The 23,454-nt window shown below is 39.4% G+C and overlaps 1 protein-coding gene across 10 annotated transcripts in view; it reads left to right on the forward strand.

Moving 5' to 3' along the window:
- The window catches only part of FAM135B (family with sequence similarity 135 member B), a 412,048-nt gene that overhangs the window by 283,185 nt on the left and 105,409 nt on the right, over positions 1-23,454 (forward strand). For all 10 annotated transcript variants that reach the window (XM_033934533.1, XM_033934537.1, XM_033934535.1 and 7 more), the window contains one exon: positions 17,628-17,701. In XM_033934533.1, coding sequence (XP_033790424.1) covers positions 17,628-17,701 — 74 coding nt within the window. The remainder of the gene's footprint in view (positions 1-17,627; positions 17,702-23,454) is intronic.

A 23,454-nucleotide genomic window follows, 5' to 3' on the forward strand; every position in this document is an offset into this window, starting at 1 on the left:
AAAAGTCAGATTTCTTCAAAAAACAATAAGCTTCTACTTATTCTGACTGGAATTGCCATTCAATATATTACATTCAATTGGAAAAATCAGAGTAGATTAAATTACAGTTTTTGGTGGCGTTCTGTATGTCATGTTTATAAAATGTAAAGAACGTTAGCCACACAGAGAGGATATTTTGGTAAATTTTGAGATGTTTGGGGACCATTAACAGACTTTTGTAATGAGTAGTAACATTTTCCCTTCATAAGATAATTGAAATGAGGGTATAGGGATGGGTGGGAGGGATGATTTTTTTAATATATTAATAGAATGTATATTGTATAATATAATATAAGTGAATATTTTTGATGTGATAGGAATGGGAGGGGAAGTTAACTTTCATGAATGCCAGTTGATGATAATAATAGTAATACGAATGATGTTTTTTCAATTCAAATGTTATTTCTTGATACACTTGATGTAAGTTGTAAAATGAATAAAAATTATAAAAAAAAGAATCTTTTGATCACAAAAAAATAGATTCTTTATTACCAAAGTACGCCTTCATAACCAGATTCTTGTCTAAATCAGACAAGAGTCACCAACAGAGTAGCTCTTTTAGAAATATTATCCTGAGAATCTTCCAAGAATGCTGTAAGATTAGAGGTTTCAGGACCACTCAAAACATCAGTTGCCCCTTCAATCCCTAGTACTTTCATTTTTGTAGGAATATAATATATTCTAGAAATGGCAATATATTTAGCATTTGGAAGTTTCAGGATGTCAAAAAAATATTGTCTTAAGAAATATTTTTGGAAATAACAAATATGTTATGTTATTTATTTCTTATATACCGCTAAATCCGTTAAGTTCTAAGCGGTTTACAGAGAAATATACATTAAATATACAATAAAGGATACAATAAAATAAGATAAATAAATAAAGAATGGGTACTTTGAAATTCCCTTACTGTCCCGAAGGCTCACAATCTAACTAAAGTACCAAGGACAAATAAATTAGCAAGTAGTAGATAAGAAAATAAAGATAGCGGAAATGAGATATAAAGCTTCTAACAAGAATACATAAAACTCTCAATATCATACTGTTAAAAACAAAGCGTACATATCAAAGTAATAAAGTAATAGAAAGAAACTAATTAAATAGAAAATAATTTTAAGAATTAATCAAATATAGGAATATAGGAAGAAAATAAGCATTTGAAGTGAGGAGAAAAGAAAAGGTAGAGGACAGCATATGAATAGAATGGAATGAAAAAAACAGTTAAACAATAGAATTCTAAGAAAATTTTAAATGAAAACTAAACAAAAATAAATAAAAATAAATAGATATAATATGCATAGTGGAACAAAAGTCAGGAAGGACTTGATTTCATTTCCCTCAGTCATCAATGTTATCATCTCCAGAGCTTTAGCTGTTTCAGCCGGGCAACCACCATCAACGATCTCTACACATCAGCCTTGGGATCACTTTTTAAAGCAGAGAGAAGCATTTCTCGATTTTCTGGAATACTGTTCATTACATTCAACAGCTCACAGATCTTCCAGCTTCAATACTCTGCTCTTTTGGTCTGGATAATACAGTTCAATCAACCCTTGATGGTGCCGTCACTCATAAACATTAATCCAGGTCGGCTGTGGGACATCTAACGCTGTAAGACTCCGGCAAGATAAAAAGCCATTCTCCAGTCCTCCCATTCTGCTGATGTCGCACTGTCAGTAGGAGATCCGAAACTGTATAGCTGCAGAGAGATTACAGTCCACTCTACTATCCCAGCCACGGCGCCTCCGCCTCGGCAACCGCCTCCATTCGGCGACTCAGTCACCCTCCATCGACCTCGGCAACACTCCCTCTCCAACTCAGCACCAGCACCGCTTGTCATGGATCAGTCGCCAGGCATATCACAGGATCGCCAATGCGCCAAAGCGCAGCAAATATCCGATGAGAAAGATGGCAAGCTGTCAGGCACAACTCAGGATCGCCAAGGTGCAAGAGTATCAGGTGAGAACGAGGCCTTTTCTGACAGACTAAGAATAACGGTCTAATCTGAACTGTCAGTTCAGAATCCACAAATGGAATGACAATCAGACTTAATCGGCTGCCATCTTGTTAGATGACATATGACATAGGAAAATTTAAGAAACGTGGAGGGGCATAATCAAAAGATATGTCTAAGGGCCTAAGTCGCTAGTTGCCCAAAGTCGGACATGGGAAAAGGTCCATTTTTGAAAAATGCATCCAACATATTTTTTTTCACGAAAATCGTCTAACTGTATGTCCAGCCGTCTGATTAGCCAGACCACTAAGTCATCCATCTTTATACCCCATTTTCATCCAAAAATTTGTCCAAGGCAAAAAATGCATAGAAAAAGACCTTTTGGACATGGGCGGGGTCAGCAAAGTGAAGGACTGGACACCCAAATGTTGCACCAGGGCACTGCTGTGAATTTCACAAAAAGGTTGCCATATACACATCTCACCACAACAATCTTATAGGTCATGGTGAGCCCCCCCAAAACACCCCTAGAACTGACTAGACACACCTGTCTACTACCCCAATAGCCCCTATGGCTGCAGGTGCCACTTATATAGCAGTACATAAGAGTTTCGGGAGTTTCGGGGGGTGTACATGTTTCATCATGCATGCAGTGGTTAGAGTGGCTTAAGGGCCTGGGTCCTCTGCATGGTTCACTAGCCCACCCCCAGACCACTTAAGCCACCTCTATGCAGCTCTACTAGGCTTTCCTATGCCAGGCTGTCAGGTGCTGATGTTCTGGAGACAGATATGTAAAGTTGTTATTACAATTATGGCAGGGGGGGGGGTCGGGGGGAGCCGCAGTGATCACTGGTGGAGTGTATAAAGGTTTGTACTTTGTCCCTACAGTGGTTATCGGGTCACTTTGGATATCTTCTTGTGACTTAAACCTGGTTTTAGATGGCGTAAGTCACAACGTCCAAGTTCCATCTAGGCAGTGTTGTAAAACTTTTAGTTATACATGCAGTATGACTAAGTCTAGGACGTCCCACATTCCGCCCAAATCCCTCCCTCACTATTCCTCCTAAAACGCCCCTTTTAGCTCTGGGCGTACTACAGCACTGTGAAGGCCTAAGTCAGGGCTGCCCAAGTCCAGTCCTTGAGATCTACTGGCAGGCCAGGTTTTCTGGATATCCGCAATGAATATGCATGAGAGAGATTTGCCTGCACTGCCTTCTAGGTATGCAAATCTTTCTTATGCATGTTCATTGTGGATATCCAGAAAACCTGGCCTGCCAGTAGATCTCGAGGACCGGACTTGGGCAGCCCTGACCTAAGTCATTTTTAGATACGTCTAAAACCCGGTTCGATTATCGGCACTTGGATGACTTCTCTTACTGATCGTCTAATTGCCGATTTAGACCGGATTTTAGACGAATTTCCGTTTCAATTATGAGCCCCATAAATTTTTAGCTCTAGACTGATTTTCTATCAATTCAAGTTTCCTGTGAAGTATTAGACTATCTTTAATAGCATATTAGTAAATATCAAATTCTTAACTTGAATTTCCAAGCCAACAAAAGATTCCTCTAATTTGCTAGATTTAAGGTCCAATTCTCCAATCTTCTCAGCTACAACCTTGGTGAAGGAGCATAATTAGGATATAGTATCCTTCAGTATGGATTCAATTCTAGAAACAATAGACCAAACATCGTTCAATGAAATATCAGAAGCCATAACTTTAGCTGGATTTGCAGATTGTAAAGATTGTAAAGATACAGATTTAGGTAAAGGTAATCCACAAGAACCAGCTATAACAAGGACTGGGTCACCTAGCTTCTTCTCCAAGTTAATAATAGTCTCTTTATTCCCATTAACCACTATTGGGCGAAGAGACTAATAGATGAGGAGGAGTGGGTCTTCTTCTCAAACTAAGGGAGGGTCCAGATTCCGGTGAGGAGGCATTAGATAATTGTATGCTCTTGATGAGGGGACACCACCACATGTGTAAGACACCCTTTGCCTGATACACCTGAAAGAGTTAGGAGGGAAATGGAAATGGTTGCTGGAGAAGGTGAGGCAGAGAGATAGAAAGCATATTATGGCAAAAAGATAGAAGGCATATATATATATTTTTTAATTCTTTATTCATTTTGCCTCTTAGAACAAGTGTATAAGTAATTGACATATTGAAATGTATACATCACTAATTTTTTATCATTTTAACTTTAATACTTAAGAATTGAATTGATCTCTTCCCTCCCTCCCCTTCCACATTATATCAAACCAAATATATCTAAGAAGAAATCTTAACCAAAAAAAACAAAAATTTACCCAAAATTCAGAACCCCCTTCCCCCACCCTTCATCTGCATTTATACTTGTATTGGAAAAAAGGTATTTACTCATTACAAAATTTTGTCAATGGCCCCCAGATCTCTTTGAATTTATTATAATTTCCTTTTTGTAACGCAATTGCTTTTTCCATTTTATAGACATGACATAACGAGTTCCACCAGAAACAGTAATTGATTTTACTCCAATTCTTCCAATTAGATGTGATATTTGTATGGCGACCCCTGTCATAATCAATAAAAGTTGATTATTTTTTGATGAAATTTGGCTCTGTGTTCCCATTGACATACCAAATAGAATTGTATCGTAAGATAGAGCCTCAGGATTCTCCAATAAACAGTTTATTTGACCCCAAATTGACTTCCAAAAGGCTAAAATGAAGGGACAGTAGAATAATAAATGATCTAGAGTCCCAACTTCGAGATTACAATGCCAGCATCTATTAGACTTAGAACTATTAAACTTTTGCAATCTAACTGGGGTCCAAAAAACTCTATGTAAGAGAAAAAATCAAGATTGTCTCATAGATGCGGCCACTGTAGATCTCATCCTCCAAGACCAAATTCGTGACCATTGAGACGCAGTAATTTGATGCTTGATCTCAATGCTCCAAATATCTCTAAGACCGTTTTTAGGCTTCTTTTTAACTAATCCATTTATCAATTTATAACACTGTGTGGCCTGGTGTCCTAGGAAGTCCTGGCGCAAAATATAGGCTTGATGATACCTGTAAAAATTGGGAAAATTTACCCCATCCTCTGTCATTAGTTTTTGTAAAGATACTAGAGCGATTCTAGGAGTTTTACCTAGCCAAACAAATTTTGTAAGAATACTGTTTAACTTTTTATAAAAGTACCCTCTAAAAAAACTGGTAATATACTCATTTGCTAACAAACCACAGGCAGTATCATCATTTTAATTGTTTGGACTCTTCCCCCACCAAGAAAGATGTAAAGGATTCCATTGCTTGCACATTTCTGTTACCTTCTGCAATAAAGATTTTTCATTCTCTTTCATTGTGTCTTCCAGCGTATTTTAATCTAAATTCCTAAATATTTTAAACCATCTTCCTTCCATACAAAAGAAAATGAATCAAACAATCCTTTTGTACAATGCACATTTAGTGGAAGAACTTCTGATTTACTCCAATTTATCTTATAACCTGAGAATTTTCCAAATTTTTTCAATCAATTCAAGTAAGCACAGAATGGTTGTTTCAGGATTTCTCAAATGAAGCAGTATATGATCTGCATACGCAGAGACCTTGTATTCCCGATCTGAATAAGGAATACCCTGTATCTCCTTTACCTGTTGAATAGCTAATAACAAGGGTTCTAATACAATATCAAAAAGCAAAGGAGACAGGGGACAGCCTTGTCTAACCCCCCTCTGCAAACTAAAACATTCTGAAAAATTATTATTAATATATAATCTAGCAGCAGGGGAGCTATACAATGTTTGAATCATTTGTATAAATCCTGAACCCATTCCAAACCATTCCATTGTTTGATACATGAAGGTCCATTCCACCCGATCAAAGGCCTTTTCTGCATCCAAGGACACAGAAAAGTCAGATCATTCATGGCTTTTGTTAAGTTCAATATATGAAGAGCCAATCTGGTGTTATTAGATGAATGTCTCTTAGCAACAAACCCAGTTTGGTGCATATCAATAATAAAAGGGAGAGCCTTGGCTAAGCATAAAGCCAGTATCTTAACCAAAAGTTTTCTATCTACATTGATTAATGAGATAGACCTGTAGTTTGAAACCAAAGTGGGATCTTTATTTGGCTTTGGCAAAACTATAATTAATGACTCTGCCATAGTACCTATAATGCAACCTTTAGTTAGTTGAGTCTGATACAAATTTAATAAATGAGGTAACAGGGTAATTTGAAATGATTTGTAAAATTCCACCGTGAAACCATCACCACCTGGAGCGGATCCAACTCTAAGAGACTTCAACGCTATTTCTAATCAAGGTTCGGAAGAATATAAGTCTTTATAAAAATTTAGAAATTGATTTAAAATGTTTCCAATTTGAGAATGAGTAACACCTTTCTCATCTTTAATTGCAATGATTTTTGTTCTTCTCTTTTTTGCTTTAAGATAATTTGCCAATAATCTTCCCGCCTTATTTGAGTTTCCATAATACAGAGTCTTCTGGGAAAACAAATCTTTCCTTACTAATTTTGAAGATATTTCATTATATTTACCTTTTGCTTTTAATACAGCCTGTAGAGTACATTGCTCCCATTTATCTATCAATTTAGACTCTAAATGTTTAATCTCTTTTTCCAAATTAGAAAATTTGTTTTTTAATTTGTTTTCTAATATAAGCAGAATATGAAATAATATTATCTCTCATGGTAGCCTTAAAGGCATCCCATAAACTTTCCATGGAGATTTCTTCTGATATATTAATTTGAAAGAATTCATTCATTTTTAATTGAAACTCTTCAAGGAAGTTTGTATCCGCAAGCAGTGTATTGTCAAATCTCCATATAGATCTATTATCTTCTTGTTCAGCAAATTGAAGTTCAATCCACATACCACCATGATTAGAGAAAATAATTAGAGGCCTTTGTCACCTGAACTATTTGAGTTGAAACAAAAATATAATCAATTCTTGAAAAGGACTCCCGATCATTAAAAAGAAGTATTCGCCATATATCTTTCAAATCACATGAATGTACCAAATTATCAAATCCTAATGATTTCATACATTTGCTTGGTTTCTTATCCATCAATGGGTCCATAACAGCGTTAAAATCTCCAGCTACTACTATTTTAGAAGCAGCCAGTGGGAGTATCAATTGCTGCAGTGTTTTGAAATTTTTATTTTGGTTTGAATTGGGGGCATACACGTTAAATAATGCCAGGGTATTAATTCCCATACTCATATCTACATGTACCCACCTTCCTAAGGGATCTGAACCATTTAAATGAAAATTAGCTGTACATTTTTTATTTATAAGAATAGCTATCCCCTCTTTTTTCCCTATTGCTGGGGCGAAAAAAACAATGTTTCACCCAACCCCCCTCCAATTTTTTTGACTATCGCAGATAGATGAGTCTCCTGTATATAGTAAACATCAGCATTCTGTTGTTTCAAATAAGTGAGGGTTTTTTTCCTTTTGATATGATAGTTGAGGCCATTAACATTCAACGAAAAAATTTTAAATGCCATCATAAGCTGTATAAACAAAACATCTAATCAAAATCAAGTATTATCATTCTGAGTCTCGTGAATATATACCATTTTCCCCAATTTAAAACTTTGAACATGGAATTTTTCCCCTCCTAACCCTCCCAAACCCCCCTTTCACCTACCCTACCCCCCCCCCATATTATTATAAAAAGTGAAAACTTGAAAACACACATATTAGATCATAAGAACATAAGTTGTGCCTCTGCTAAGGTCCATCATGCCCAGCAGTCCGCTCATGCGGTGGCCCATCAGGTCCATGACCTGTATACTAGCCCTCTATCTATACCTGTATACTAGCCCTCTATCTATACCCTTCAGAAAATTGTCCAATCCCTTCTTGAACTCCATTACCGTACCCTGTCCTATCACTCCCTCTGGAAGCGCGTTCCAGGTGTCCACCACCCGTTGGGTGAAGAAGAACTTCCTAGCATTGGTTCTGAATCTATCCCCTTTTAATACTTCCAAATGCCCTCTCGTTCTTGTAGTTGTCGAAAGTTTGAAATATCTGTCCCTCTCTACTTTCTCTATGCCCTTCGTGATCTTATAAGTCTCTATCATATCCCCTCTAAGTCTCCGCTTATCCAGCGAAAAAAGCCCCAGTCTCTCTAATCTTTCATCGTATGAAAGGTTCTCCATACCTTTTATCAAATGCGTCGCTCTCTTCTGAACCCTCTCGAGTATCGCCATATCTTTCTTTAGGTACGGCGACCAATATTGGACGCAGTACTCCAGATGCGGGCGCACCATCGCCTGATACAACAGCAGGATAACTTATTTCGTTCTGCTTGTAATATCCTTCTTGATTATTCTTAGTATTCTATTTTCTTTCTTAGCAGCCGCTGCGCATGGTGCCGATGGCTTCATTGTCATGTCCACTATTACCCCCAAGTTCCTTTCTTAGGAACTCTCACTCAATAACAGCCCTCTCATTGTGTAGCTGTACCTTGAGTTTCTGTTTCCTACTTGTAAGACTTTGCATTTCTCTACATTGAACTTCATCTGCCATCTCGTCGCCCACTCCCCTACTTTGTTTAGGTCCCTTTGTAAATCTTCACAGTCCTATTTAGTCCTAGCCCCATTAAATAGCTTGGTGTCATCTGCAAATTTTATTACTTCACTCTTCGTCCCAGTTTCTAGATCATTTATAAATACATTGAATAGCAGTGGTCCAAGCACTGACCCCCGACAGACTATCCTTAAACCTTTTCCAGAAATAAATCACTTAAATAATCATAATAATTCATCTAATAGCTTATTCATTTCAAAAATAACAAAGCTAATCACCAAGTTTATCCTCAAGAATAATTAAAATTATTATCCCAAATAGGGTAAACAATAAATATTAATATAACAAGTAATGTAACCCAACCCTTATATTTAATTGCATATCTAATCATGTTTTCCTTCTTTAATCTTATAAAAATCAATGAATTATACATGAAGAAACATATCTCCCCTAAAAATATTAATAATAATAATTTCATTTTACCTTTTTAATTCATATCCTAAAATTAACACCCATCATTAAAAAACAATGTCACCAATAAAAATCTTACCAATTTAACTACGAATTCCCTGAAGAAGCCCTTTCTGGAAACGTCAATCGCTCCTCCTAAACTTACTTGCTCCACTTCATCACTGACGCTGAAACCGTGGATTGAAGACAAAGTTTTATTTTATTTTTCTTTCCAGCTTATAATTTATCTTTAATCTTATCTATTGTTTTGCCTTTTGTCTTTGTTTTGTTCTATTTCTATCATTTAAATTTCTCCAGAATTCTACTGTTCAACGGCTCCCCCTTCTGCTTCTATTCCTTTCTCTCCTCTTTTCTACCTTCCAAAGTATTTAGATCATTGCTGTCTTGTTAAAATATTTATTTTATTTTTATTTTTCCTCTAACTCTACTTTTCACTTCTCTATTACCCTCCAGGTACTTTAGTTAGATTGTGAGCCTTCGGGACAGTAAGGGAATTTTTCAAGTACCTTTCTTATTTCTAATCTTAATGTATATTTTCTGTAAACCGCTTAGAACCTAACGGATGTAGCGGTATATAAGAAATAAATTACATTACATTACATTACATTATATCAATGTGATCTCTCATCTTAAATAAATAATGAAGAAATTAATAACTCATTCGGATATATATTTTATAAGTCATTAAATAGACATATATCTAAATAAATAACTAAATCAGTAGCTTATCTATTAGTATGTATTTTCAATACTTCAGTGTCATTTATTTTTAAATCTTATAATTATCCTCAATATATTTTCCACACCTACAAATATATATCTATAAACCTGAAAGATAAATAGCATTTTATAACAAGTCTGTTTATTATCATATACTCCAAAGCTGCCCAGTAGAACCACACAGAATAAGTTGCATAGACGAACAGATGTTTCCCATCAACTTCTTATACAGTTATAACATTCTGTTTCAGATTTCCTGACTGATAAAAATTGATCAATCTATTTGCCTCAAATGATCTCCCAACATATACTTTTGACATTATGCACAGGCAGGGGCAATAGACGATATTGTTTTGCCAGGATGAAAACAGGGCTAGTATCAAAAAGAAAAATCATCATGAATTTTCCAATATATGTCACCGAAATTGCATTGAAACGCAAAATTTTTCCTCCTCCTTTTCGCTGATCCTTCGATAGTTATATGCCTGCCATATTCTTCCATACCGAGACTGTGGCAAGTCCGGCACTGCTTGTAACTTGCTCCATGGTAAAAGCAGGGAGAACAGTATTTCAGGTAGTAGTAAATTCCATCAGAGGAATTTCCCTAGCTATGAGGCTGCCTATCCCAGTATAGAAACCTTAGAGGCCAGCTCTGTGCAGAATGAGAGAAGCGGCTCTGCAAAAGGAGCCTATTTTAGGCAAAGAATAAAACCTTTTAAAACTGCCTTTAAGCAGCATATGTTCCCTGATCGCTATTTTCATTATGGCCAAAGGGGGAGCCGAAGGCAGTACTGGCCCATTCCCATACCTCAGAGCCTGGGGCGTGGCTTGCCACAATATAAACCAGAGCCTTAGACAGGGAAAGGGGATGCTCAAGAAGGTGGATGGAAACCAGCCCAGCAGAAGGTGCCAGAGGAGCGGACCAGAAGTTGGAACAGAGCTCAGCCTAGATCCAGTCCTGATGAGGAGTTAATGGAACTAGAGGAAACTGGACTCCCCACTCAGTCAACCTGGCCTACTACTGAGGAGTGCATGGAAGTATATGAAACAGTACCTGCACAAGGTGAGCTGAATGAAGATATGGACATTAGCTGAATGAATCCTGCTTATTGTTTTTTCTTTCTTGAAGAAAGGATTCCTTTTCTTTCTTTTTTTTGCCTCATTGCAAAGGAATAGTGCAGGAAACCTTTATTACTCTCACCTGAGAGCAATCATCTTGAACTGTTTTGTTTCATGAATGTTTTTTTTTTTCTTCTTCTTTTTGGCTGGGACTAATTGAAAGACTTTACTGAATTGAGAAACCTATGCTGCACCATACACACTGTGTGAACTTAGCTAAGCAATACTTAATATAGCAGTGCTGATAAATGAACCAGTGAAGGAGTGTTTGTATTTGAAACTTACTCAAGATTATTTTTCTCCTCTCTTGTGAGCTGCCTGATATCCTGGGAACAAGGCCTAAGCAGAATCTGGGCGGGACATCCAACCAGACTGAAGAAAGCCAAAGATCCACTGAATGCAAGCAGGCAGCCATTATCCATACCTGCCTATTGTTTAAGTGTTTGTTTCGAGTGCTGCATTATTTTTCTCTTGTGCACTGCATATTTTCTGTTATACCTTTTTTTTTGCTCTTTTTGAGATTGATTTTGTTTTGCTGGAAAACTTGTTGGTTTTGCAAAGACTGCATAATAAAAGTCTACTTTCGGTTTCAATAATTAAACCTTGCCTTAGTGACTTCTGTGAGCTTTTCTGGGTGTTCTGTAAAGGTGCTTTGGCAAACCTTATTAGCCAGCAACGCCTGAAGGGCTTTCTCCCTATTGAGAGGCAAGCCTAGTATTGAGTGCCGCCTGGTGGTGGGTCACCGCAGTGGTCTTAGCGGAGACGGCCAGGCGACAAGACACACAAGTATCATAAATCTGTCATTCTTGTGTTTCCTTCCGTTACAAATTCTGTGCTACTTCCATTTATGAAAACTGTTTTAACAGTGACGTCTCAAGATAAATGCAGTCTCTGTCATTCTTTCTACAACATCTCATCTCATGAGTCGTTAAACTTTAAATTTTAAAACTGTAACCATATCTTGTATATAATGATATACTTGAATAACTATATTAAAACATCTAATCCAACACATTCAATTACCCCATGTAAAACCTTTCAAATAAACCTCATCCATAAATAACTTCCAATATCTATAGACAAAACAGAAGGGCTTATGAAGACATTGGTTCCTCCATTTGTCTTAAAAATTCCTGTAATTCTTCTGGCTCTTCGAAACTTGTTGTTTTATTATTGCATGTCACCCTCATAATCGCAGGATAAATTAACCCATATTTGGCCCCAATGCTTCTCAATTGCAGTCTTAAGTCAAGAAATCTCTTGTTTAGCTGCGGTAGCTCATGCAAAGTCTGGCACTATATGAATACGGGAATCCTGAAATTTAAAATTTTTATTCTCCTTTGCAAGGTGACATATCTCCAATGTATGTTGGTGCCTTAAAAGTTTGAAAATTAATGGACGTGGTCCCCTTTGATTATCCATTCTTTTTGAAGGTATCCTATGGTCTCTTTCGATTTCTAAAGGAAACTTCATTTTAATTGGCAGGATTTTAGGGAGGAGATTCTCCAAAAAGGAAGTCAGGCTATTTTTTTCTACCCCATCCGGTAACCCTAATATACGCAGGTTACTCCTCCTCTCCCTATTACAACAATCTTCCAACTCCCCCATAAGTATTTCAATCTTCTTATAAACTGGCTTTAATTGAAATATTTCTACTTTGGTGGCCTCAATCCTTTTGTCTAAATTCTCCATTTGTTTCAGCCAGTTCCATTTTTTTATTAAGATTTGAAATTTCCTCTTTCACTTCTTGTATTTTCTTTGAGTTGTCCAAAACGATTTCCCTTATTGCCTGAAGCTCAGTTAGAATATCGTTATCCTCCATATTGTCTTTTGGTAATGGATTTTTCAAGGGGGTTGCTGGTTCAGGTTTGACCTTTTAGCACTTCCTGTCGCTGTAAAAGCTGAATCAGCCTTTACCTGTTTCACGGATGCCATAATATAGTAAAATCACCTCTTTGAGATGGAAAACAAAAAAAAATTTGTAACTTATTTCTTCTTTAAAAGGTCTGTCAGGACAGAGCTCACCGTTTACCCGACCATGCTCATGTGCCTCCAAGCCACGCCCCCTCGATAGAAGGCATATTATAGCAAAATGCTTTAATTCAGTAGAGAAATATTGCTTCATTTTAACCAAGTAGGGATATACTGCTTCATTTTAACTGAAAACTTGCATTCAGCAGTTATTGCAGGAAAGTGTGGTGAGCTGTTTGTTACAGCAGATGTGTCCAAAGGGGAAGTGTGTTTTACTGGTGAAAGGACTAATGTCAGAACAACAAGACAGTAGGTATGTGGCAGTGTTATCTTAGCAGGCTGTAGTCAGCAGTCATAAATAACTCATAAAATAGTAGACGTATTGGCGGGCTACTGGTCAGACTGTTCCCTGACATGAGGTACAATGCATAGGAAGTGAAACTTATTTGTTTATGAGAGATTAAGCAACTAACATATTATTTAACTTGCAATGTAAGGGGGAAATATTAATGAAATTATAGTTATCTTATACCATGTGATTGAAACTAACAAAAAGTACATTGCTGAGGTGTGCAATTTATAATTGGGTGATATTTTGAACCTGAAATCTGATTGGAGATTATATTAAACCATGTATGTTTAATAATGAATGAGATGATGTCATGATGACAATAAAAGGGGTAATCCCCAGTAGTGCTGCCCGATTCAGGAAAAAAAATTTGATTCGATTCAGCCTATTGAATTGGTTTTTCCTGCCCAATTGGGTGTTTTTTTCAAACATCCTGGTGGGTTTATTTTATAGCCTCTTCACCCCCTATGCCTTTCCCTAACCACACTGGCGCTGTGGTGTAAACAAAATAAACAAACAAAAAAGACTTTTCCTCTCTTTGTTAAATCCTAGCTCACATTTGCGGTCTAACATCAGCTCTGGCAGGATACATGTTTCAAATCTGATATATTGTAATCACAAAACAGAAAATAAAATTAGTTTTTCTACCTTTTGTTTTCTGATAATTATTCAAATCTTGTTGGTCCCAGGCTCTGGTTGTCTTCTGATAACTTGCTTGCCAGGGTCTCCTTCTTTCTCAGTGCTAACCATTTGCTTATGTTAAAGTTCATCTGCCACTTTGTCGCCCACGTTTCCACCTCCAGAAAGATCTGAACCAGCTGGAAACGTGGGCAACAAAGTGGCAGATGAACTTTAACATAAGCAAATGCAAGGTGATACATCTAGGAAAGAAAAACAAGGAACACGAGTACAAGATGTTGGGGGTGACATTAGCAAAATGCGAACAAGAAAGAGATTTAGGGGTACTGATTGACAATACCCTAAAGCCATCGGTACAATGTGTGGCGGCGGCAAAGAAAGCAAACAGGATGTTAGGCATAATTAAGAAGGGGATCACGAGTAGATAGGAAGATGTCATAATGCCACTTTATAGAACAATGGTCAGACCGCACTTGGAATATTGTGTCCAACACTGGTGTCCATACCTCAAGAGGGATATAATTCTGTTGGAGAAAGTGCAGAGGCGAGCCACGAAACTCGTCAAAGGAATGGAGCATTTGAGTTACAAAGAACGACTCTGGAAACTGGGACTGTTTATCCTCAAGAAGAGAAGACTGAGAGGGGATTTGATAGAGACTTTTAAAATATTAAAAGGATTTGATAAGATAGACCAAGAAGCAGAAATGCTAACATTTTCAGATGTGACACGGACAAGAGGTCATAGCCTGAAACTGAGTGGTAGCAAGTTTAGGACAAATCTCAGGAAGTTCTGTTTCACTCAGCGAGTGGTGGGTGCTTGGAATGCACTCCCGGAGGAGGTTGTGGCGGAGACTACGATACTGGGATTCAAGCGCAAGTTGGATGCACACCTTCTTGCATATCATATTGAGGGATACGGTAAAGTCAGGTCTCCAAAAATGAGAACCTAATTTGGCCGCCGCATGTGCGGAGCACCGGACTAGATGGACCTCGGTCTGATCCGGTGAGGGCATTTCTTATGAGCACTATGTTTTAGCTTTATGCTTACCCATTTCTCCAGATCTAAACAATTCTTAGTTCCTTCGTACTGTCCTTTGATCTCCTCATGTCTCTAAGTGGCATGCCGCTTAGGTGATGCCCCTTCAGGCACGCCCCATGGCTGCATGTCATTACCAGCACTTGCTTTTAACTTAACTGATACTGATGTCAGGCGAGTTGGAACCAATTCCAAAGTACTGATCTTCCATGGTAATAGGCTGCACATTCCAGGTACACAAGCTATCCTCACCTCTGACCCTCCATTACTGGCGCTTGCTTTTAATTCAGCTGATAATGACGTTAGGTGAGTTGGAACTAATGCCAAAGTCCAGATCTTCCATGATAACAGGCTGAATGTTCCAGGCACACAATCTCTCCTCGCCTCTCTGTTTGGGTGATTTTGATGACTGATGCCAAAATCTAGGGCATCCAGTCCAAGACCAATGGTCTCTGTCACAGAGGAAGTGTCCATAAATCAGCTGGAGTTTACGGGCCTTCAGCTAGCCTTGCAAATGTTGGAAGAACACCTAGAATTCAAGGCAGTCCGGGTTTTCTCAGTCAATGCTACAGTAGTATCTTATGTTAGTTGGTAAGTCGGTACCAGAAGCTTGCTGCTGGATATGGAGGTCAAGCTGCTGTTCAGTTGGGCAGAGCTTCACCTGCAGGTGATAACAGTGGTGCATGTAGTGGGAGTAGATAAATAAGCTGACTATCGCAGCATAAATACCTTACACCCAGGGGAACAGTTGCTGTTGAAGAAGGTGTTCAACTGCATAGTAAAAAGCCGGGGGTAAGCACTAATCGATCTCATGTTGTCAATGGACAACAAGAAGTTGGCTCGCTTTTTCAGCAGAAAACTTGAGCCCAGAAATGACAGTTTGGATGTGCTAATTCAACTGTGGCAAACGCACGGTTTTCTGTATGTGTTTCACCTATGGCCTATGATGGGCAGTCATTTGTCAGATAGTGAGCCATCCTGGCGAAGTTAAACTGGTTGTGCCAGATTGGCCATAGCAACTATGGTACAGAGTCTTGGTGCATTTGTGAAAGGATGAAGGTCTCATACTACCAGTTGGTTCTTCTTTCATAGGGCCTGGTGCTTTGGTCTTACGGTGTGGCTCTTGAGCGTGCCGTGTTAGTGCACAAAGGCTATTTGGAAATGGTTATTGCTATCCTCCTTAGAGCAAAGAAACCAACCACCATTGCGGCATATGCTGTGGCCTGGAGGTTGTTTCAACAGTGGTGCGAGAAGGATTTTGTAGATCTTTTTCAAGCTCTGGTAACAGTGGTTCTGACTTTCCTGCAAGCTGGCTTGGAAAAGGGGCTGGCAGTGGGATCACTTAAAGTGCAGGTGGCAGGTCTCTCATGGTTCAGAGCACAGTGAAAAGGGTTTCTTTGGTTTTGCATCTGGACATATCCAGCTTTTTGAAGGGGGCGCTCAGGTTGAGGCCTTCGGTGAGACAGCTGTTTCCCTTGTGGAAACTTAACATCATGCTGAGTGGACTCAGTAAGGCACCTTTCTAGCCATTGCAATAGGTGTCTCTGCTGAATCTAACAAAGACAGTCTTTCTGGTAGCCATCGTCTCTGCGAGATGGGCTTTGAAGATACAGGCTCTGTTATGCAGGGAACCATTCCTCAGATTGACGGAAGCGGGAGTGTCACGTTGTATGGTCCCTTTTTTTCTGGAGGTGATGTTGACATTCCACGTCAATCAGGAAGTCAGGATACCAGCTTTCCAAACCACAGATTCCAAGAAGCGGGACCAAGTCTTGAAATTGTTGGCTGTGTGGAGAGTGCTTCTTTATTATCTCAAAGTGACCAATGAATTTCTACTTGGGGAGGGTATATCATATATACTCGAATATAGAATGATATTTTTGGGCCAAAAAAATGGCCCAAAAATGGGGGTCTTGTCCTATATTCGGGTCATCACCCGACCCCCTCCCAGACTTGATGCAGGCCTCTGGTAGGCCAGGACAGGAGGGATCCGTCCTGGCCAATGCTAACAATCTTTTACCCCCCTCCCCCCACATACCTTTTCTCATATCCCTGGTGGTCCAGCAGTGTATAGACAGGAGCAAAATTTTCACACTCCTGCCCTGCTTTCTCTTCCTGATCTCGCAGCCAGCGGTGCACAGGCACGCAAGAGCGAGCTTCTTGAGCTCCCACCCTGCCCTGTGCCGCTCGCTGAATGGTTGCTGTATACTTGAAAAGAGCTGCAGTATTCATAATAGCACTGGGAATTAGTTTATACTGTTTACAGTTTTATAAGAATCATTTTACAATGTATATTGCTACATATGTGTTAAAATGACTTTATAACATTATCCTCTTACTGTTGACTGATTTGCAGTTCTATTAGATTGGATTTTAAATTCATAGGGCTTGATATTCAAAGGACTTTTGATCCTAATTTGAGGGTTAAACTTCTAATTTGGTTTCTTTGAAAATTTACTAGGACTAAGTGCCTAAATTTATACTCAAAATTTCACTAAACTCCTAAATTTAGGAATATAAAGAATGGATTTAAGGGTGATGGGGAAAGAGTTATGAGCCGCATTGATTTTCAGCAATAGGTTCATAAATTAGTCAAATAAATGGCAGATTTAAAATGTATACGCATAACTCTTAAACTTCTAAATTAAAATGGATTTTTTTCTAAAACCCTAAGCTGAAAATAAGGCCTAATTTAGGAGCTGAGCTTCTTGAATATCAAGCCCATTATATTTTGTGATTTTTAATCTAACAGAATCTGATAACACTCATATTCCACTTAGGTAAGACGATTCTCTGAAGCTTTTTTCTTCATAGAACATCAAAAACCTGCTGTATTGACATTTCAGGAAAGTCTGTAAGTAAAAATATGTACTCATTTCTTTTTCCCAAAATATACTGTAGCTGTACAAAAAACCCCCACTTTATTTGTTAATATATTACCTCTTATTTTTAATACAGGGGATAGTTAAAACAAAATTATTAAGACAGGGGCTTATAACAAACTTCAGATGATAGGTCACCATAGTGGCTACAAAATCCCATGAATGAAAACAGCATCTCATTGGATGGAAAGGCAAGTAATCTTCACTGGCAGCAAAGACATGCAGCTTTCATTGACCAGAAAGGCAAGCAGCCTCTCCTCAGCCATTGTTAGCCTTTGACATCAATAGTCTTAAGGAGCATCTGCAGCTCACACGGAGCATGAGAGGACGGATTGAAGCAGTGGCGAGTTTCTTTTTCTTAGCAACAGTTTAAGCAGAGTGGCGATGGTAGGAGCCGAATGGCAGAAGTATTGGTGGTAGCAACATGAGAGGAGTAGCGGAGGTAGAAGCTGAGTAAAGGCATATTGGTAGTAGCAATAGGAGAGGAGTGGCAGGAACAGCAATTGCATTGTAAAGGGAGAAGTAGCAACAGACCAAGAGAAACAGCCTGGGTGGTGCAACCTGCAAAGTAAAAATACCTGACACTGGTAGGCTATATAAAACTTTCAGATTGGCTCTGGTTTTGGGGGATTGTTTCATTAGAGACTACTGTGGTGGGGGGAGGCGCAGAAGATTCATAAGGCCACTTTGTTGGATGGAGAGGTCATGAGAGAGACTACTGTGTGATTTCTTTTGTTTGTTTTTTTATTTGTTTGCTTTTACCTGGAGGAAATGGAGGGTTAAAATGACTTACCCAGGGTTGCAAAAAGCTGCAGTGGGAACTGAATCCAATTCCCTTGGTTTTCAGCACACTGCACTAAACACTAGGCCTTTCCTCTGGTCTGCTTCTTTGCCTCCCTTCTACTCATTCTCTATGGGTCCAGCATTTTCTCTCTCTCCATCTCCCTTCCGCCCACTTACCCTCTGTGGATGCAGCACATCTTTCTCTCTCATCCTTTTTCCTTCCCTCCCATCTGGTGCTATTTAACTTATTTATAAATGATCTGGAAATTGGAACGACAAGTGAGGTGATTAAATTTGCAAATGACACTAAACTGTTCAAAGTTGTTAAAACGCATGCAGATTGTGAAAAATTGCAGGCAGACCTTAGAAAATTATAAGACTGGGCGTCCAAATGGCAGGTGAAATTTAATGTGGACAAATGCAAAGTGATGCACATTGGGAAGAGTAGCCTGAATTACAGTTACCGGATGCTAGGGTCGACCTTGGGGATTAGTGCCCAAGAAAAGGATCTGGATATCATTGTAGACAATACAATGAAACCTTCTGCCCAATGTGCAGCGACGGTCAAAAAAGAAAACAGGATGCTAGGAATTATTAAAAAAGAGATGGCTAACAAGACTAAGAATGTTATTCTGCCCCTGTATCGCGCCATGGTGTGACCTCATCTGGAGTATTGCGTTCAATTCTGGTCTCCTTATCTAAGAAAGATAAAGTGGTGCTAGAAAAGGTTCAAAGAAGAGCAACCAAGATGGTAAAGAGGATGGAACTCCTTTTGTATGAGGAAAGACTAAAAAGGTTATGGCTCTTCAGCTTGGAAAAGAGACAGTTGAGGGGAGATATGATTGAAGTCCACAAAATCCTGAGTGGAGTAGAACAGGTACAAGTGGATCGATTTTTCACTCCGTCAAAAATTACAAAGACTAGGGGACACTCGATGAAGTTACAGGGAAATACTTTTAAAATCAATAGGAGGAAATTTTTTCTCACTCAGAGAATAATTAAGCTCTGGAACGCGTTGCCAGAGGATGTGGTAAGAGTGGATAACATAGTTTGTTTTAAGAAAGGTTTAAACAAGTTCCTGGAGGAAAACTCCATAGTCTGTTATTGAGAAAGAAATTTGGGAAGCCACTGCTTGCCCTGGATTGGTAGCATGGAATATTGCTACTCTTTGGGTTTTGGTCAGGTACTAGTGACCTGGATTGGCCACCGTGAGAACAGGCTACTGGGCTTGATGGACCATTGGTCTTACCCAGTAAGGCTATTTTTATGTTCCTGGATCTGATATTTCTCTGCACCCTCTCTCTTGTCCGACAAAGTTGCCTGCCTTTAGGCCTTACTTTATACATATCCTGCTCATAGGAATATGCTCATGCATATTCATTGTGGATATGCTAAAAACCTGGCCTGCCAGCAGATCTCGAAGACCGGACTTGGGCAACCCTGCTCTAAAGCATACATATTGAGTCTGTCCCCATATGCCTTATGACGAAGACCATGCACCATTCCTAGCATCCTGTTTGCTTTTTGGCTGCTGCCACACATTGGGTAGAAGGTTTCATCGTATTGTCTACGTTGACACCCAGATCTTTTTCTTGGGCGCTAACCCCCAAGGTGGACCCTAGAATCCAGGATAAGCAGAATAAAATCTGTTTTACTCTTCTGGATCTTGCCAGGTATTTGTGACCTGGATTGGCCACTGTTGGAAACAGGATACTAGGCTTGATGGACCATCAGTCTGCCCCAATAAGGTACCACTTTTGTTATATTCATATGTTTTTGGTTTTTTTTTAAATTCTTTATTCATTTTAAAACCGACAAACAAGTGATTAATATTAAAACATCACATCACTAATAAAATATACAGCACTTGACATTCTTATACATATAATCCATTAAAGTAGAAATTATAACCCTTTCCCCCCACCCAACAATTCTTCAACAGAAATCCAATCATTAAATAAAAATATTAATCATCCAATTTCCCCCCTCCCCCCCCCCCCCAATAAAATACATGTAGCCATCAGAAAGGAAAATGATGTTCATTCATTACAATAATTCTCTAATGGCCCCCAGATCTTTATATTCATATGTAAGTTGGGAAAGGATTGAAATTTTAGTCTGAAATGTTAGCTAGCTCCCAAAGTTAGCTGAAGAATTTGATTGAATGTTGACACCTTTATTTCTCTGTGCTTCCATTTACTCAGTTGTGGTTTGGTGTTGCTAACAATATTCCTTTACTCCTCGGAAATCTTTTATGAAGCTGAGATAACAAAATTGCATATGAAGTTACCCAAACCCTCTGCACAATTAGTCATGTAACTTTAATAAATTGGATACAATCCTCCAGCAGTCATATAAGTGGCAGGCAGAAACCCCTTTTCAGTTTTAACACAAAACAGGTAAGTGCTGGTTATCCCAGGACATGCAGGCACTTATGGGTGATGTCATCCATGGAGCCTTGTGCGGACAGCCTGACAAGCAATCTTGCTTGAAGAAACTTTCAGAAAGTTTGCGGCTGTTACACCGCGCATGCACGAGTGCCTTCCCGCCCAACGTAGGGCACACGACTCCTCAGCGTCTTCTCAGTTCCCTTCTCAGTCCCTATTTCAAGGCTCAGCATGTTAAATTAGTGCCTTCCATCCATGGCTTGTGTTTTCTTCAGATTTCTCTTTTCTTGCTCGATCTTCTTGATTCACGTGAGTTTTTTTTATTTTTTGTTTTTTTAAACAGTTTGTTTTTCTCGTCCCGTTGCCTTTTGAAGGTGGGACCTATTCCGCGGCCTCAGCCTTCGGATTTCGATTTGCCTGAGGCCATTTTTCCCTCGATGTCTCGGCCAGTATTCAGTTTTAAAAAGTGCACCCGCTGTCGGCGTACCATCTCTATTACTGACCCGCATAAGTGGTGCATACAGTGCCTGGGGCCAGATCACAATCCTGGTTGTGAGGGCAGGACAATGGACAAGTTCGGACGTAGAATCTATCAGAATTCCATGATGGGCAACAGAATTCTCAACTATAATTTTGTTTTTACATCTTAAAATACTGGATTAAGACCATGCCTTCCTTTTTTAAAGATCTATCCTCTCATCGTCTGGATGAATTTAAACATATGCACTGTACCCTACAACAGCTTAGAGTACATATGGTCCAGGCAGCGTAAGATGCCTTAGAAATATCCTCCAGGGCCACAGCATTCTCAGTGGCCATGTGACAATTGGCATGGTTGCGGTTGGTGGCTATGGAGCCTAATTTACAGGACAGATTAGCAAATATTCCCTGTCTGGGTGAAGAACTGTTTGGGGAATCCATACAAGAGGCCACCAAATATCTCTCTGACCATGAGAAGCATTTTGCTACCTTGTTTAGGCCAAAACCCAACCCTTTGCCTAATAGGGGTTTTAAGCCTTTTTACCAAAGGCACTACCCCCCTAGACCTGCTCCTTATTCAAGACCTCCATCAAAGAAGCAGGCCCAGCAGCAACAGCAGCATTAGAGAAAGCTTCAGACACCAGCTACAACAAAGCCTACACAGCCTTTTTTATCATCTCAGTCGGAGCATAACAACAATCTATCTACCTCTGTCTTCTCCTCTTCCCATCGGAGGGCGCCTTCACATCACTTTTATAACCGGTGGGAAATCATCGCTTCCGATCTCTGGGTACTTTCCATCATAAAAGAAGGATACTCCCTTCATGTTCTACAAATTCTACCAGATCGCCCTCCAAAAGAGTGTCCTTCCAATTTGTCACAGGCTTCCCTTCTTCTACAGGAAGTACAAACTCTGCTAGCTCTCAATGCCATTGAGAGGGTTCCTCTGGAGCAGCAGAGCACAGGGTTTTACTCCCGTTACTTCCTTGTTCCGAAAAAGACGGGAGGTCTTCGACCGATATTGTATCTCAGAGCTCTCAGCAAATTTCTTGTCAAAAAAAAGTTTCGATGCTCTCCCTGGCATCTTTGTATCTCCTTCTGGATCGCAACGATTGGTTAAGAACATAAGAATTGCCGCTGCTGGATCAGACCACTGGTCCATCATGCCCAGCAGTCTGCTCATGCGGCGGCCCTCTGGTCAAAGATCAGCACCCTAACTGAGACTAGTCCTACCAGTGTACATCCTTGTTCATTATGAACTTGTCTAACTTTGTCTTGAATCCTTGGAGAGTGTTTTACCCTATGACAGACTCCGGAAGAGCGTTCCAGTTTTCTACCACTCTCTGGGTGAAGAAGAACTTCCTTACATTCGTATGGAATCTATCCTCTTTCAATTTTAGAGACTGCCCTCTTGTTCTTCCTACCTTGGAGAGGGTGATCAACCTGTCCTTATCTACTAAGTCTATTCCCTTCAGAACCTTGAATGTTTCGATCATGTTCCCTCTCAATCTCCTCTGTTCGAGGGAGAAAAGGCCCAGTTTCTCTAATCTTTCACTGTACAGCAACTCCTCCAGCCCCTTAACCATCTTAGTCGCTCTTCTCTGGACCCTTTCAAGTAGTACAATGTCCTTCTTCATGTACAGCGACCAGTGCTGGACGCAGTACTCCAGGTGAGGGCTGGGCTATGCTCTGTAGATCTCAAAGAGGCTTATACTCATATCCCCATTCATCCAGCCTCTCGCAAGTTCCTCAGATTTCGGGTGGGAAATTACCATTATCAGTACAGGCCTTGCGTCATCTCCCAGAGTTTTCACCATGTGCTTGGTAGTGGTAGCAGAAGCTTTACGAAGTCATGGCCTTCAGCTTTTTCCATACCTGGACGATTGGCTCATAAAAGACTCCAAGTTCCAGAGGGTTACTGTAACGGCACAACAGACTATTTCCTTCTTACAAAATTTAGGATTCAAAGTCAATTTTCCTAAGTCTCAACTGCAGCCGTCCCAGTCTCTGCAGTTCATTGGAGCCATCTTAGACACTGTGTGACTCAGAGCATTCCTTCCCCAGCAACGTCAGGA

The sequence above is a fragment of the Geotrypetes seraphini genome, chromosome 2 (genome assembly GCF_902459505.1).
Source record: "Geotrypetes seraphini chromosome 2, aGeoSer1.1, whole genome shotgun sequence".
NCBI classification, from domain to species: Eukaryota; Metazoa; Chordata; class Amphibia; order Gymnophiona; family Dermophiidae; genus Geotrypetes; species Geotrypetes seraphini.